This window comes from Rhyacophila brunnea, unplaced genomic scaffold (assembly GCF_057557595.1).
Source record: "Rhyacophila brunnea isolate RB1 unplaced genomic scaffold, BYU_Rbru_1.0 scaffold_17, whole genome shotgun sequence".
NCBI classification, from domain to species: domain Eukaryota; kingdom Metazoa; phylum Arthropoda; class Insecta; order Trichoptera; family Rhyacophilidae; genus Rhyacophila; species Rhyacophila brunnea.
In genome coordinates this window covers 12,812,842-12,832,055 of record NW_028232827.1, presented here as the reverse complement: position 1 = coordinate 12,832,055, position 19,214 = coordinate 12,812,842, and the positions used below count along the sequence as shown (strand labels likewise).

The following is a 19,214-nucleotide window of genomic DNA, read 5'->3' as shown; positions in this document are numbered from 1 at the left end:
GTAACGACGTGTGTTCTTATGGAATATTGTTTTTATTTAATGCGTAAATTTTTACAATGTGGTCTGTCCAAAGTAGATTAAATTTTTATCTGTGGACATGCGTTGCATTTCGAACAAATGATTGTGTACGTACATTTGCTGCAGCAAAAGTTTACAATCCATGGTATAATTTGTATGTAGACTTGACACAATATGTATCAGGATCTGGACTACGCACAAATGCAAATCTTTATTTTTGGCTGTTTCATCTTTATTAAGGTATCCGAGGAAAATTAATGGACGCACACAGGAAAGAGGATCCTGAAGACCTAGGGGCGGCATGGTATATGAAAGTATGGTGAAGCCGGCAAGTATGGTGAAACAGGTTGGTAATCAATTTGCGGCAAAATCTTCACGTTAACATTATATTATATGGGTACGTTACAATGACCAAAGTAAACCCTCCGTGATGCCCTGCATTTTTTTTTATCACATCGCCATTTCTCGTGAGTTATCGACTGTTATCGGCATGCTTCATTCAGTTCTATGAGGAAGCCAAATCGTTGCCTATCTCTACTTTTAATACATCTATGCTGAAGACACACTGAAGAGGTGTACAGTACAAGTAGAGAGGACCTGTCAACCATGTACCAAAAAGTTCTCACCAAATACCTACACAGGGGGACCACGGCTCCTCTGAATCAACAGTGAGCTGCTTGGCATGCAGCTGGCTGCAGACACAAATATCGAGGAGACCAAGGAAGGAAAGAATTTAAGTTTTATTAGCCAGTTGTCATTCACAAATCATTCTTATATATGCCACATGCATAAGGTTTAAGTCTTTGTGATCAGTTTTGGCAAATCAATCAATTTAGTTTAACAGCGTTGAAATAGTTGGATAATCTAAGAAAATATTATATAGCTACTTCAGTGGTATTCAAAATATATGGTGGGGTGCACAGCAAGCTGTTTGAAATTTGTGATGATTCCAGACAATCTTGATACAACACACTGAGTCACGATCCAAATGTTGCACCAGTGGAAACCTCCAGTGCTTCCTCTCAAGATATAAAATTATTTGTGAACAGCACCTACCTCAACTTAGCGACTGATTTCAAAAATACTTTCAGAAAAATAATTCAGGGATGATGGATTCAAGTTCTGAGAAAAATGAGGGTAGCTGAAGTGACACTCAATGTGGTTAAGAGCTCGTGCGTTGCTTGGGGGCAGCAAATTAACGAAGGAATGAAAATCATATAACTTTTTAGAATAGATTAGAAATGTAGAAATATAGAATAGAAATGCATGTACCCGTTTGAAATAGCGTCAAGTCTACTTAAGGCTACACTTTACCTAGGTATATTTCACCAGGTAGGTGTGTCGACTTCGGTTCCAATACCAAACTACGTAGGGAATGGTAGGGTTCACCCATTCCACTTATTGGTGTTATGTAAGGGTGTCGTAAAACTATAATTAGGCATGAAAGGCGCAACATGAAAAAGTTTGAAAACCATTGATACATAGTAAAACCATCACAAATGACTTTAAAATAATAATTCATCAACATTCATTCCTTCACTTTAATTACCCACAAAATATGTATTTCGTTATGTTCTTTGGACCTTCTCCAAAATAACCCACTCTTTCAACAGTTTCAATATGGTTCGGCAAAAATATCTCTCATCTGCATACATGATGTAAAACTTTGCATATTTTCCAACGGATTCGAATTAACATTGAAAATAAATAAACCGCCATTTAATATTTAATAACATACAATAATTATTATTAATTAATTTATGTATAAAATGGTCCTAAATCGAAGTATTTCAAATAATTATTATTATCTATACCTTAAATCTAACTTTCTACAACTAAGAAAGAATATTTTTTAGAATGAATTATATTGTCAAACGAAGCGGGATTTCAAACGCAAAGCTGACAAAATTTGATCATATAATCGTGAAGAATTCAAAGTGTACACTGTTGTGACCACTGTAATAATAACTCCAGACACTACTCACCTGTATTTAATGCATTTTTCTAGTAAGCAGGACTAGAGGACATTTTATTCTTTAAAATGTAAATTACTATTTAACTTTAAAACAGTTGTGAAATGAAAAAATGTTACAACACAATAAAGTTGTCAATAATCAGCGACCGCATTTGTCATGATAAATTATATGATCAGCGCTGTGCAGGGTCCTATAAATTTTCAGTTCGGTTTGATTAAATAAACAACACTACTACAAATAACAGAACTTTGGTAAAAACTTAATTACCATATTTAAATAACATGTTAATTACATCTAATGGCCCACTACTCCAAACGCGCCAGTCGCGGTGTTAGCACTAAATGAGTTTTTTTATTGAGATTCTGTCAGATTTGCGTTTGACACCCTCTTGTCAGCTACCTAACCTAACACACGAGTCATAATATCGTCACCGTTCAGGCATAAGTCACCAACCCAAAAAACATCATTTCGAGATATCGCAATTCGAATGAGATAAAAGATCTACATTACATAATTTTTTCATGTCTTCTTAATAAATTCATTAGGTTACTTTTACTTTTTGATGCTAATTAATATACCTGGAAGGTTTTGAAGGAGACAGGGCGGTTAAATTGTGGTTTGGTGACTTTTGCTTGTTTATTTCGTTATCGCTGTGCTGCACTTACGGGCAGAGAAATCACCATTATGCTATAGCGAGTTTTGCTTAGTTTAATTTAGACCAAAATTATCTTATTATGACAAGCTAAAGTAACTATTCGTGTTAAGTTATTGTTGCCTGTTTCAGACAAGTATTAGTGCAAGAACGTAGTGGTCAGCGGGCGGCAGCGGCTTGCGCAACTCAAATGTATATCCGTGTGTGAAATGTTCGTAGACAGTGTCTTTTTTTAGGCATATCACACACGGTTATACGTTTGAGTTGTACACCCCGCTGCCCGCCCATTACTGTGGCCAAGCGCTTGGAAGTTTTAAAATGACAAATCAGTAAGTCACCATACATATTTTAGTAACTTTTACTTCTCTATTTATAATGAAGGATTTATTTTTATACAGTGTCAATAATGTATTTCCGCCGATAATGAATTATGCTTGTTAAAATTTCATCAAAAGTTATTCAGTGAAAAACAAATAATTCCGATTACTGACTTTTGCATCTTAAAGAACATAATTTTACGCTTCTGGTGACATACTCAACTTAAAACTGCCTTTTTGAGGGTTGGTGACTTTTGCCTGAACAGTGACGATGTTATTCTTTTGTACACTATTTCAGTTTAGTGCATGCAGGGTTTATGTGTTTTGTCAGCGGTGTCGGATTCACTCTTGGGATCGTAAGCGTGGAGTTTCCGTCTCCACAGTTCTATGAGCGTGTCCCAGGAGCGCCGACTGTATTTGTAGTGCTTGTTGGGCGTCTTTGGATGCTCCTTGGACCTCATTCCCCTGAAACATGGTAAAACAACAATCATTATTAACTATCATATCATCTATGTAAGTTTAATACCGCGTATGAGCCATATGTTCAAAATACGTATTTTTGGCACTCTCGGTTAAACGGCACAAGCCGCATTGATTGGTGCATTCAAATTTTGAAATTGGCCAATAGACTACTTGCACTCGGTTAAAATCAATACCGCATATGAATTATCCATACTAAAGAAGCAAGCAAGATCGCGTATACCCCTGATCCAATAGAGCGGACGAACGGAGAGTTGCAGCAATACCGCGTAAGGTCCAACTGATTTACAAAATAATCCTATGACAATTAATTTGCAGACGCATACGATAGTAAAAATATTTTAAAAAAATTTTCTAATATAAAACAGGAAGACACAATAAACTGCATTTAAATTTATTTTTTATTGACGAAATTGCAAGATTTTTTGTCTCGCGGTATTAAACTTACATGGACGATATAAGAGTTACCACAACCACAAATGGTTCCTAGAGGTTGCATGTAAACCAGTATGAGAGGTACTGTCTGCAGTGTGTGTCCAATAGATGGTTGTGTGGACCATGACCATGTCTTCGTGTGGCCAAAGACAGAGAATCAAAATTCCACTTAAATATCACACATCAATAGATAACAGCTGTGATATTCCATAATCATCAAAACTAATCATATCTGTCATTAGATGAAGAACATAATATACCATGTACATTCATGAGCACCTTAGCTTCAAAACCGACCCAATGACCATTATTGCTTTCTTCACATTTCAATGCACAAACAGTTCTCCATTTCAATATCTACATCAGTGTCAAGGTGTGGGGGTAGGCTGTAAAGATTCGACATAAATCGTGCACACTAAACCTTGTCAGTCATATTTATTTGTTTTCATTGAAATAAGAATACATTTTGCAGATGGTGCTGGTTAGTTTTTAAAATTCAATTAATAAACCCTGTCCAACCAAACCATAATACATAGTTTATATTGTATACTGTGGTTGATCCGACAAAAATAGTGCACACTTTTTCAGTCATACTGATTTGTTTTCTTTGGATCAAGAATACATATTACATGTATCAGATGGTGATGGTTAATTTTTTAAAATTCATTCAAGTCCTGCCTAACCAAACCATAAAATATTTAAAGTTATAGGTATATGGTTTCATGGCATAATTTTAGATATTTTATAAATAAACAAATATTTTTTGACTATCTACTATTGCTTGAATTAGGAAGGGTTCAATTGAATTTTAAAAAGTAACAAACACTATCTAGACATTGCAGGCTTAGGTTCAATGAAAACAAATACGCTTGACTGACAAAAGTTTAGTGTGCACTATTTATGTTGGATATTAACAGCCTACCTCCACCCTTCGCCACTGATCTACTTAACAAATATTCATTCACTTTCATAACCGCTCTAAATACAGAGATAACGCATGTTAAATATTGTATTTAGTTTCAAAACCACCAGTGGTTAAATTTCGCATTTGACTCATATCCATACAACAACGACGTCAGAAACAGAAATGGCCATTTTTACGTTATATTTTTATTCTGGTTTCTGTTATGAGACTCAAAAGATAAAGTGACCCTGACAGATATTTAAGTACAAAATCTGTAGTGACCTACCTACCTTACAATATATATTACAGCAATCTCGTTACATCCAATCATATAGTATATTGCACCATAGGCATGGCCTCAGATCTAGCTACCCAGGAGGGGCTAACAGGACTCTAGGACGGGGAGTCCTGCGTGGCGGGTCGGCCAGTTAAGTGAGATAAACGCACACAACAGATTTGCTTTAATAGTAAAAAAAGGGCACTATTTTACTTAATACATAAAATTGAAAAATACGTGGCTATGCGATGCAACTCGATGTGATATGATTATATAATTAAATGATAATTAGCGTGTAGAAATTTATTTCATGATTATTTTTAATGCGTTTCCTGATTAATAAAATGGCTACTTATCCAATGTGACGATGGGTCGTATGTTACTTGGCTGCCGTAGAAAGTGCTCGCAATCAATACTTCATAATATGATGCCAAGTGCCGACAACTCAATAATTCAAGTACATATATTTAAGAATACAAAAAATCACTAAAAATACACAGAATACCCTTTAATTTTACCTTGTATTCCACAATTTTGCAGAATACACAGAATACCATTTGAGGAACACTGCCCTTAACCTTAGCGATTAGTGGGAGGGCCCGCTTCAGAATGTGGGGGCCATGATCATAGGTACATAATATTATTACAAATATCATTTACCTTTGAATAGTCTTAATATAATTGTCATAACCGAGGGTGTTTTTCCCATAGTCGATTTGTTTCTGGCGACGCTGGAGAACTGCAGAGTCCGTTTCGTATTCAATTGGTTTCGCACTGCTTGATGAAGAAGACGATCGACTGTAAACGACACATCATTTTAATTAGTAATGATCCAGCATGGCACAGTTTGGTTATTGTCAATCTATTTTATTGATTGATCTAGTAATTTCAAGGATCTGGATCAGAATGCTGGACACTGAGTGAACAGGATGAGAGGCATTTGGAGGTCAAGGTATAATGAGGAGCTATACACACTTTATGGGTTCGAAATGATCACGTGGCATATGAAAATGCAGAGACTACGCTGGATCGGCCATGCACATAGAATGCCGGACGATATATAGGCGAGGCGGGCTATGTACGCAACCCCCGATGGCAAGAGAAGACCTGGACGGCCAAAATTGAGATGGCTGGATTGTGCCACGGGAGATTTAAAAATGCTCGGTCAAAACAATTGGAGAGTGTAAGCGCTGGATCGTCCAGGGTGGAGGAAGTTTTTGAAGGTGGGCAAGACCCACCAAGGGTAGTAGTGCCATAAATGATGAGTAATTTAATAACAATAAAAGAAGGTAAAAACCTTATTACCTACTAAGAAGTAAAGGAAAAGACAGTGTAAAATACACAGGCAGTGTGTATTTGCCTTTGGTGAGTGCACATAGTGCCTGAAGATGCCGAAAGGCGAGACCCGAGCCGCAAAAAATTACTTAAATGAAATAGCACACAACTAAAAACAATTAGAATTTTCAATTATTTTTTTATTAAAAAAATCAAGAAATTGGTTTGTAAGAAAAAATTTGGACTACATATAAATAAAAGATGTCTTATACGTTATTTCTGTTGTGACATTTGAAAATATTTTGCAAGCGCTTGAAGCATTTACGTTGGTAAATTCCACAAATAGTAACATCACTCAGTTGCCATTCCGGTTTTCTTACTCGAGCAATGGCAGCCATTTTTTAAGATTACTTACTCTAGTGTATAAAAAGTTTTACAGAATTTTTAAACTAATAATAATAATAATGATGATGCGTTGTATATTGATTGCTTATCTACTCATCGTGACCAATTGTCTTTTAATATGCCCTGCAAATTGGCAAATAAATGTCATAGCAGTGGTGCGTAGTTTTCTGCAAATGAACTTGCAATGCGAAGTCACTTGCAGGTAACTTAATCAGTGGACCAGTGGTCTTTTTTTGCTTCAATTTTATACATTTAGGCTCCATCTCTATAGAAGAAGATTTTTCAATATCTTTGGTTTGGGACATATTTAAAAATAAAACAACAACAAAAACTTATGCAATTACATTGTGTAACCTTGGTCTTGGGCACTGCAGGTGTGTCTATAAATAGAAACCAACACATGCATCTGGAAACTACACATAAAGAGTGGAAAAACATGAATCTGAGCACATTAAATCAGGATTGTACTGTAAATGTGATTAATCCATTTTCCTTTCTTTCAAAATTAAATACAACGTTTGTGATGGGCCGGCCACGTGACACGTATAAATGAACAAGGACCGACAAAGCACTTCACATTTTAATGATCTAGTAGGAAACTGAGTGCGGGAAGACTACAACTTGGCTTGATGGTCTACAAAGTGACATGCGAGCAGTAGATGTAATCGTCGAGGGAAGGAGTCTGCTTGAGGCATCCGAGATCCATCTGAGGCTATAGTGTTAGAAAGGAAGAAGGGGAGTTTCCCCATTGAATCAACGAAATCCTTGTGTACTGCCCACAATCCAAGCATTGAATGCTACAGCGAAATCCCGTCGTAATAAAATGTAATATTCTCAAATAAGACACACCTTTTCTTGTCAGAAGACCCTGGTGAACATATACGTTTCGGACTGTTTTCACCGTCATTATCGTGTTCCTCCGGCTCCGGATCCTTGTTCATGTCTTGTAACTCATCATCTGACTCATTATCCGAGGGTGGGTCTGAAAATACATCATTAAACACATTATTAATAATTTAATTCAATGAATTTGAACTACAGATAGGAATCTTATACATAATGCAATTCCATTTTCGAATCGAACAGTTGTACGTGTGGTTATATTGGTAATAAGTTCATTATTTTCTTCTTCTATTGGCAACCCCAAAAACAAAATGGCAACTTGCGTTCTGGTTCAAAGCCTGTTGCTTTGTTTACATAACCTACATACGCATTTCTCGGTGATTTATGTGATCTTTCATCTTAAAAAATAATGGTCAATGCATTACTTTTGGTTGCCTATATAAAATTGATGAGGGAGTATCTTTCCACAGGTAAATTTTATATTAAAATGACTGCTTTGATGCTGCAATATTATGTGAGATGCGTTAAATGTCAAAAACCTATCAATTCAAGTTTTCAAGCCTTATTTTGGCAATACATAATATCTACACGTAATTACAAATTGGGTGAATCTGAAATTATAGTGGAATATCACAGTAAAAGTGTGAACCTGCAGTGTGATGTCGCTTGCCGCTAAGGATTGCAATACTGAATGAATATATCAATACTGGTATAATATTGGTATATCTTATTGAATACCGGTATTCGTTAAAAGAAGTACCCATCAATAAATATAGTTATTAAAATCTATTCAAAACATTATTTTATAGCAACCTAAAGTACCTACCTAACTACATTTATTATGTTGACCTTTATAAATATGCATAGATGATAATATTGTAGAACTGCTGACTTTTAGAAATACTATAAGTCCGAATGCAGGAAAATCTCTCTCAAATTCAACGCTTGTTAGATGTACTATCAACGTTGGATCAATAGTTATAGAATAATAGGAAATATTTGATGCATAAGAGCAGTGTAGCCAACTGTCATTGATGAAAATATACCAAATAGTCATATATACACCTTAAAATTAATACATAACATGGTTACATTTATGGTACAGAGCCTTATTTGAATGTGAGAGTAGCCTTTATTAGAGGGCCTCAGCTGGTGAATATTGCACAATTCTCAGATTGAGGTTTTATTTATGCACATACCGCACCTAACCGCAACTAACCCGCCACAAGTTCTAAATTACGCTTTATAAGTTAAGTACTACATTTCATAATCTATCATTCATAGTACTAGATGTATGTAGCTAAATTGCCACAAGTATCTGAAAGTCATCACATACTATACAACATAAAAAGATAAGGCTTTTTAGATATGACATGTAATATCAATAATGAATATTTTAAAATGTGGCACACTGTAAGTTATTGAGAAGGATTCCATTAACTTTCATCCCATCAGGGGTTCTAGAAAATATTTTCTGAATAGGTGTACATGTTACACCGAATGTGCGAAATTGACTATTACATGAAATGGGCAAAATTTTGGCTAATTCATGTAATAGTCAAGCCTGTTGCCTTATTCATGAATTAGGTAATTTTTCTGCTGAGTACATGAATTCGCCACGGTATGGAATTCTTGAACTGTCAACATGACAGAAGAAAAAGTAAATTTAATACGGAGGGTTTTATTAGTTATAATTGGACATAATATAATATTATTATTATTAGGTTAGGTTAGGTTAAGTTAGGTTTTGTAATTCTGAATTAAATTATTCAACTGAATGTCCATTTTGAGGTTAGCTATCAAGTGTCAACAAACTATCACAAACATTCAATCGACCATTGCACAATTGATACCCAAGCACGAATCAAATCGCGAAAATACTTTTCAATAAAATTCTTCCGTTATCATATTATAGTTCTAGATTTTTTTTGCGCATAGTAAATGGATATGAACGTCATTCAAATCAATGACATTTGACACATTTGTTTAGTTGCAAAAAACACCACGGAGCGCGATCATCTATTTTGACCATAGATAATATAAATGTACATTTTGACCAATCCATGGGTATTTGATACATTTAGTTTAGTTGCAAAAAATACCACCGTAGCGCTACTATCTAATTTGTCCAAGACATGAAGTAGGCAGAAAAATTACTGCCGATTTCACGCACTATCCAGATATTTTGTCGAATTCATGAATAAGGCAACGGGCTTGCATTTTTCATGATTTAGGCAAAATTTTGCCCATTTCATGTAATATTCAATTTCGCACATTCGGCGTAACATATATATATATACATATTAAATATCAATGGAGACAAGATGCAGCCCTGTCTCACTCATCTTCTGGATGCTTTCGGTCACTTTAATATAGACCAGTCTAATGATTATGGATATAATTTAAAATTATATGAGAGTGCAATCTAGATAATACATAGTATCATTTAATTACGTTGACATACCTTCCTTACAAAATTTAATTAATAATTTCGACACAAGTATCTATTTACAACATTGTTTTAACAAAAGCATTACTCACTCAAATAATCATAAAATAGTGAGCTGTCAGCTGCAACACATCCATAGACATTTCAGAATTTGAGCTGTCACTGGTATAGATACTAATATTAAGCACTATTATGTCATAAGTGTACATGCAACACCGCATATGAACCATATTATATGAAAATGTTCAGGAGAAACAAAAAACTTAGTTATATACTTGGAGGTCAGAGTAATAATATAAAGAGAGTGAGTATAGTTCGGCAAAATGAAGCCGTATTTCTTGCGTATAACGCACAGTAGAACCTTAATTTTATTATTATTAACTTAACTATGAAACGTTATACCCATGGGCGGCTGGCTGCTTGGGTCAAATAGTCAATGACCTCCCAAAAATAAATATCTTACAATCTATATACATTATACAATGTCAATTATCTCCTATATATTATTATCCTACGCCTCTTTCCGTTTTGGCGAGCGATTGTAACGTGACGCACGCTAATTTATATGTACATGTAGCTAACCACCATACACACACACGTATCTCAACTCTCACAAGCGTTTCTCGGTCAATTTCATGAACGCCAAGATTCATATTTCTTAATAATATTTCTTTCTCTCTCATTTCCCATATGTGAGACGGAAAGAAAGCACAAAACACGCCTTTTTTTCATATTGTTTTATCGCTTGCATACACTAAATTTTGGTCATTGCTGAAAACGAGACAGCTATACTATTTTCAATATGTAAAATGAAACAGAATGATATAAATTTTTCCTTAAATGTTTCAAGAGTTTTGCTCTGTGGTTTCAAGGTCTCATTTGTGCGGCAAACCTTTTTATTCTTATTTGTTGTCGCTTATTATTTCAAACTGACCATTGTTGTCTGAAAGTTTCATATGTTATTAATTGTAGTTCAGTTTAAATCCAACCTTTGAGTAAAATCCATCGACTGCATTTTCTGTATTAAACCATTGTATATAAGTTACCGATTAAAATGTAATCTGCTATATTAATCATAAAGTTACCTTCTAATAAGATCAGTGGAAATATAAAAAGTGCTTATATATAAATGATCCCGCCATTCCATAACACTGGGTATTATAACGGAGTTTTTATTAAATGTGTTTGATTGTTTTAATCTTATGTTCTTAAATAGTATTAAGTACAACAGTTATTAGGTGTATAAATAGACACACAAAGTTTGGTTTTTGACCTAATTTACAAAAAATTATAACGTGTTGGGTGCAATTTCGGTTAACGATGAGTTGACAACGTGAAAAATGGAAATTTTTTTAAGGGTAAGTAACCTACATATAAAAATTTCTAGTACTTCTTCTATAATGTATAAAAAGCTAATTTGCAATACGTCTTTTAGGTATACAACGAAAAGGCAAATTAAAATAATATATTCAAAATTGACCTACCCCGTTGTCAGGCTTAAGGCCGCTATTGGTTATACCATCATGTTGCTTCTCAGTAAGGCTACCAGTATAACGCACAGTAGAACCTTAATTTTATTATTATTAACTTAACTATGAAACGTTATACCCATGGGCGGCTGGCTGCTTGGGTCAAATAGTCAATGACCTCCCAAAAATAAATATCTTACAATCTATATACATTATACAATGTCAATTATCTCCTATATATTATTATCCTACGCCTCTTTCCGTTTTGGCGAGCGATTGTAACGTGACGCACGCTAATTTATATGTACATGTAGCTAACCACCATACACACACACGTATCTCAACTCTCACAAGCGTTTCTCGGTCAATTTCATGAACGCCAAGATTCATATTTCTTAATAATATTTCTTTCTCTCTCATTTCCCATATGTGAGACGGAAAGAAAGCACAAAACACGCCTTTTTTTCATATTGTTTTATCGCTTGCATACACTAAATTTTGGTCATTGCTGAAAACGAGACAGCTATACTATTTTCAATATGTAAAATGAAACAGAATGATATAAATTTTTCCTTAAATGTTTCAAGAGTTTTGCTCTGTGGTTTCAAGGTCTCATTTGTGCGGCAAACCTTTTTATTCTTATTTGTTGTCGCTTATTATTTCAAACTGACCATTGTTGTCTGAAAGTTTCATATGTTATTAATTGTAGTTCAGTTTAAATCCAACCTTTGAGTAAAATCCATCGACTGCATTTTCTGTATTAAACCATTGTATATAAGTTACCGATTAAAATGTAATCTGCTATATTAATCATAAAGTTACCTTCTAATAAGATCAGTGGAAATATAAAAAGTGCTTATATATAAATGATCCCGCCATTCCATAACACTGGGTATTATAACGGAGTTTTTATTAAATGTGTTTGATTGTTTTAATCTTATGTTCTTAAATAGTATTAAGTACAACAGTTATTAGGTGTATAAATAGACACACAAAGTTTGGTTTTTGACCTAATTTACAAAAAATTATAACGTGTTGGGTGCAATTTCGGTTAACGATGAGTTGACAACGTGAAAAATGGAAATTTTTTTAAGGGTAAGTAACCTACATATAAAAATTTCTAGTACTTCTTCTATAATGTATAAAAAGCTAATTTGCAATACGTCTTTTAGGTATACAACGAAAAGGCAAATTAAAATAATATATTCAAAATTGACCTACCCCGTTGTCAGGCTTAAGGCCGCTATTGGTTATACCATCATGTTGCTTCTCAGTAAGGCTACCAAATTTAAACACAACATAGTCAAACATATTTTCTATTAAATTAACTAAAAATAATTACCACTAACTTTATATTTAACAAAAAACAATAAATTTCAGCAACGCGTGCTCACAGTTTTTAAATGAATGTAGTCATTCAAATCAATATTTACCGGTGACGTTCACAAAAAATATTTAATTCAGCCGTGGAAATTCTATCCAACTCAAAACGCATATTGTGGTGATATGCCGAATGCTTTCTCACTCGCACTTATGGTTAATTTTCGTTCAGACCTTGACTAGGAGGGTTTTCTTTCACATAATTACATATTATGGAATTATATGAAAGCAAAACCCTCTAAATAACAAGGTTTTTGGGTACAAGTCTGTTTACTGGGAGCAAGGCAGGAACAGCGGCAATTTTCATGAATACAAGAATGATAACCTAACCTAACTTAACCTAACAAATAATCCAGAATATCGGCTATTTTCAAAATTAGTTTGCCGCTGCCTTCCACTAAATAGACAAGAACCAGTTTTGGTCTATCCATATTATGGCTAATCTGTGGTTTTATGTAAGGTTTCTAAGCAGTAAGGATTCAAGTCGATAACAAGACAACGATTGGTCAATTTTTAAATCATAATACACCAATCAAATCGACACAACTTATTTATAATAGAACATGGTATTTTATAAAATTTAGTTTCAGATCAAAGGCAAACAAAATAGTAGGGTAGATAATATAATATGCTTTCAATGGATTCAATCACATATTAGAATTCAGGGAAATAAAATAGCGGATAATCTGGCAAAAGATGCTGGCCATCCCAAAATTGCTAGGATAGGAATGAGTCCACAACGAAAATGTGGATAGATTCTCACCACAGGGCATCCTAAACAAGGGGAAATGGAATAAGTTCATTCCACCTTCCCAATGAATGAAAGATTTTATGTCCTCATGCGTATAATCAACTTTGCAGCTCTGCGATGAATATGATGTTCAAGAGGACATTGCACAGTGGCGCACCCAGGATTTAATATTGGGGGGGGCCCAAGGAGGAGAATGTAAATTAGCCCCATAGGCTCTTTTTCTTCTTCACAGCCCAATTTCTCGTTGTCTGTTGCACTCTGTGTACCTACACCATGGTCTCCACATCTTGAAACGGGTCCTCAGGCTAGGATATTTGGCGGGTCCCCTACCTACCGCTAAGATTAAAGGCAGTGTGAAACACTACATTAACGTTTTTCAAATTGTGTTTTAGTTCAAATTAAGGGTACTTATACATAAGAATTATTGGCGATTTTCAATACATCCACTTTAATAATGGAGCTGTCGAGTATCGACACATAATAATCAAAAAATATATTGCACAATTATATAAGTAATTGAAAATGTTCATGGCCAAGAAGTATAATAGCGCCGCAGGCGACTTTTTTTACTATTAAAGCTAATTTATGATGTGTGTTTATCTCACTTATCTGATCAACCCGACACGCCGGGCCCCCCACAGCCCGGGCCTCCAGGCTAGAGCCCTGTCAGCCCTCCCCAGCCATGACCTACACCACTCCGGAATTCGGGTGGACACCGAGAATTTTTTGACAGTTCCATTAGGGATTGAGTTTCTAAAAAAACCTGACATTAGTGTTTCGAAATTTTTGTGTTAGAAATTAAAATCTAAGAAATTGTTCTAAAAAGGGTGCTGGAGAATTACAAATCATTTTTTTGCCAGTGTTTTTATTTGTCTAAGCCCAAAGGTTTATTGGCTTTCAATTTCAATGGTTAAAATCATTCTGATAATTTTCATGTTTGGGGGATATCAGGCCCCTTGCCCAACTGGGTGCGCCACTGACATTGCACATAATATAGCGGTAGAATGCCCCAAATTTGAGTGACACAGAACAAACCTGCGACTTGCAGATGTCTTTAAAAATAAAAGATGGTACTGAGATATTGTGTCCTGGCATTGGGGAAGATGGAAGAGCTTGGTAAAATTGTAACATTTTTAAAAGAGGCAGAGGGATGGAAAAACGGAACGGATCCTCACTCAGAGACGAAGAAGCGTATGACAACAGGTTGCAATCAAAGCTTCGGTATAATTATAATAAATTTGACTTGACATGCTCTCGGTCTCTCAACACAATAGCTACGGAACAATAAAAACAGAAGAAACATAACATTTCTTCCAAAAATGAGTCAAATTAAAAGTACAGGTTGATCGCGGACGATACGTTCTAGACACAGTTACGATAAGCATAATTTTGCAGAGGACAGGGTATTTGAAAAACAAAACAATTTAAAATATGAAAACACTTTCTATTAAGCAAAATTAATACCAAAAAAAAATAATGTCACTTGACGATAAACTGAAAAAATAACATTCATTTTGCATTCCGTGTTACAAAAAAGAATCTGCATAGCTTACCCTGCTTGAACCATCTGCATTTATTATGTAAAATTTGTCGAAAACTGTCAAATAATCTGGTCGTACGCGCGTGATCCCACTCATTATGATAATTCTTGGCATGTGGAACATGTCAAAATAGGTAAGGTAAAGTCACCAATTACTAATAATAATACCTAACCCCCCCCCCCCCCCCCCCCCATCTATCTCAGAAAGTATGAGTCGCCAACCTGCGACGAACCATTTTAACTTATGACAACACGTGGTTTCACTCCCTTGCGAACAACGTATCGAGCAACAGCGAGCAAACTAGTCGACGATTAAAATATTAAACAATTTGGCAATGATGAGTTTTTTTTCTTACATACACATAAATGTATATAGTTTGGTTTCCGTGCAACGTTTTACAAATATTTTAATGCAATAATATGATCGATACAACATGGATTCAGAGGATTAAGTTTTACTCTGTATTATTTAAGCCATGTAAAAGATACCAGCTTCCAAATTGCGACGTGTGGTGATGTTAAATATCGCCCCCCTATGATCTCTATATAACGTTCCGGGGGCTGTATTTAGAACCCATATTCACAAGTCATTCAAAATTGCCCACACTTATTTAATTGTAATAGATTATGCATAATTTAAATAAACATCATTAAATAATTTATCTAATAATCCAACTTCCATTTAGCAGTTTTTGTTAAAAAATGATGTTAATTTTTATGGGTCCAAATATCGCCCCCGGGGGCCATATTTGGATAACTTTACAAAAGTAGCAAAAATGCCATTTTTTATTATATCGATAAAATTATTTTTGTTTTAGTTTCTATGCTATTTTCTCTTGTATATTGTCATAACCAACAATATAAAGAATATAAATAAAATCAATTAAAATATCACTATACGCAAATAAGCTTGTGAAATTGCCAAAACAAACGGGGGGCGGTATTTGGCGACTTTACCTTATGGGAAAAAACAACAATATTAAAAATCGATCGCGATATAATGAATTAACACTCGCCGGTGTCACGTGGGTTACCTATAATGTGCAACAGCCCGGCAAGCTTACAAGTGCTATTAAAATGAAGGTAATGAAAAACATGTCATCAGGCGAAGAGTCCAGATCGTTACACCTCTTTATTCTACAACCTCTCTCTGTATTATAGCCATCAGTAGGGAGTCGGAACCCATGGGTTTTAGACCACCTTCAACAAAACTTAACGAGGCGAACCACAGCCTCCTCCCAACACCTTCGACTACCCACAGTCAATATCCGACACTCTTATTACACATCACCTCAAAAAATTAATGATAAGTTTATTAGTTATACGTATGTGTCCAAATAAAAATCCCGCTGCGTGAATTAAGATTCATAAAAGTCGTGTTCATCTTCGATATTATTAGTTAACAAAATCAGATACAAGCCGCCTTCGACTTTCGAACGTTATACTTTCGCACAAGTCGCTATTTTGTATATTTCTTAAAATTTAGATTTTTGTTGATAACGCAAAAACTGTGCATTTCCATGCAGTTGCTCCTCTCACCTCCGCTCACCGTCACCTTCTCAAATACGTAAAAGGGTGGTATTTAACTATCTTTTGACAAGTTTATAAAGAAAACACCTGATTGCTAATACGCCTCGTTAACTTTATTCTACCCATTGACAAATAAATATTTTAAAGTAGGTACACTTTTCAATGTTTTTTTTTACATCCTTCTACTTTCGAACATTCAACATTCAAACACATTTTCAGGAACTAATTATGTGCGAAAGTCGAGGGCCGCCTGTACACACATTATTTTTATCTACGTAGCTCCTTATTGTTTTATTGCACATACTTTTATTCCATGCACCTTTCCGTTTCAATGGTGGAAGGTATTCATTTTCTCCAAGTATCTCCGAACACCAATTGAAGTTTTCAAGATCGTCTAATTCTTTATCTACATCTGATATATACCTTTTCGATTTTCCGTTCTTGTGCACTTTATTCTGGAAAGTAGTAAAAAAAAAATTCATGATGGATTACATAAAAATTATAATTTTTTCTAATTAAAAGTGTGAATGTTACGATTTTCTATTCTTATATCTGTTTAATGTAGCAACACATAACATTTAAAACAAAGATAGTAAGGAGCGGCAATTGTGTCAGCGACTCTGCTTATGTGTCAGCCAAAAGGTTCCACGAGATTTTGAAAAAGTGTCTCAAGTGTTCCTTCAAATACGTTTTTGTGATTGAGGTATTTTGAGAACAAAAACAAAACCTAACACAACACACTGAGAAACAACCCATATTCCAACACAAACTACTAATTTCTGGGTTACAGAACACCTCAACCTCAATAATGATAAGGCCTACTATAAAATTACCCAAAAAAGTGTTGGGTTCACTGTTTTGATGGCTAGTTTGATATGAGCATTTTTCTTTGTCTATTATCAAGAAAGTGATGAATTTATGATTTCAAGTTCCATAATATCAAATCAGCGAAAAACTATTGGCATTGTGACTAAATATTCAACAAATATGCTGCATATTTGCCATTAACCATATCACCAAACAAATAAAGCATTATTAAGGTCGTAAATAACAACATATTATATAACATTCAATACGGAAACTCTTGACCTATGAACATATTCCACAGAAGACCTGCGAATATAAATATTGAACCGAATAAAGTAAAAATAAATAAACACTAACCTCTGAATCTTGAGCTGTGGCCATGACAGTATTACAGTATTTTTACTTCAGGGTCGACAGCAAGAAAGCTGATAGATTAATGTATGTTATCTCTACGTTACTCTTTCAGCGATGGTTCAGTCAAATTGATAAAATTAATCGAATGTTAGCCCTAGAAAAAAAAACACCAGTTTGTAAAAATATTTGACGTTTAGGAAACAATCAAGATTTTAGAATACTCCGCACAAATTAAACTATAGAATTATTATTAGATGAAATATTACAGAAATATTTACGGTTCTTTCAATATATGATATTTTTATATTGTTGGCAAAAATTTTATGTGTAATATTATTATAATAATATAATCCAACACGCACTCAGGACAATAAACACCGAAACACCATGGAGATGAATCCAATTTCCAATGAATGGCCGAGCAGGCTGTCAACTGAAAAATAAAGGCGCCAAAAATATTGTTTACGTCCCAATATGGCTATGAACCTTTGGGACATGGTCGGGCATCGTACAAATTAATAGTTTTGATCATAAAGTAGGTACAGACCTACAAACTTATCTGGAGAATGGCCAAAAATGGAACTACCAATTACCATAGGACGCCATATTGAAAAACTACATTTGAACGTCGATTTTGTCAGTTATTGAGTCGTGATTTGGTAGTTTTTGACAGTGGCTCACCCATTTCATTCTCCAGATAAGTTTGCAGGTCTGTATATTACGGTAACCATATTATTTTCTTGGGAAAATAAAGGTCAATTAATCTGAAAAGCGTAGGTAACAGATTATGCGTTTTATTATTTTTTAAATTAGTTAGGTAGGTATATATATTACATTTTTAATAACGTCATGCCCTTGCTTTTTTTCCAATCTCTTTGGTGATTGATGTGTTATTATTGTCATATTCTAGGTGGTATGACTTAAAAACTAAAAAAATCATAGGTTATAGATACTAACATAGCCCCCACAAGGAAGAAGCTGACAGAGCACTAGCCTGGGGGACCGGGATAGCAGGTCGGCCAGCTAAGTGAGATAAGCATACATCACAAAATTTCTGCGATTCTGGAATGGGGGCCGCTTCAGAGTGTAGGGGCCATTGGTACTGGTAAAACAAAATGATGTAAACGAGATATTGTATCATAATAAAATTATACCTAGGTAGAGACAAAATGTTTCACCATTATTTATAAACATTAAACCTTTCAACCACAAGTAAACTTCTAACAAAATTCATAGATCTTGTGTTCTTCAGGTTCTCGTAGGTATTCTCGAATTCAAAAATATTTTTTGATTCTCAAGAATTCAAGATTGATTTCTCTATATACCTACCTACCTACCTACTATCAGGTATC

At 34.6% G+C, this 19,214-nt stretch overlaps 1 protein-coding gene across 1 annotated transcript; it reads right to left on the bottom strand.

Moving 5' to 3' along the window:
• Window positions 1-2,555: 2,555 nt before the first annotated feature.
• Slbp (Stem-loop binding protein) lies at window positions 2,556-18,329 on the bottom strand. Its single transcript, XM_085944905.1, has 6 exons — window positions 18,225-18,329; window positions 17,866-18,016; window positions 17,006-17,156; window positions 7,589-7,721; window positions 5,720-5,857; window positions 2,556-3,428 (listed from the first exon to the last, which is right to left on the bottom strand). The coding sequence occupies exons 2-6, from the start codon at window positions 17,887-17,889 to the stop codon at window positions 3,263-3,265; spliced, it is 612 nt and encodes a 203-aa protein (XP_085801031.1). The 5' UTR covers window positions 17,890-18,016; window positions 18,225-18,329; the 3' UTR covers window positions 2,556-3,262.
• Between the last annotated feature and the right edge of the window lie 885 nt (window positions 18,330-19,214).

Bases quoted from the DNA above. Each gene is read 5' to 3' on its own strand.
- Slbp (XM_085944905.1), bottom strand. From the start codon at position 17,889: ATGGCCACAGCTCAAGATTCAGAG. The intron at 17,157-17,865 runs GTTAGTGTTTAT...ACTACTTTCCAG, and splicing joins CCACAGCTCAAGATTCAGAG to AATAAAGTGCACAAGAACGG. The intron at 7,722-17,005 runs GTATGTGCAATA...ATGTATTTTCAG, and splicing joins GAAAGGTGCATGGAATAAAA to ACCCACCCTCGGATAATGAG.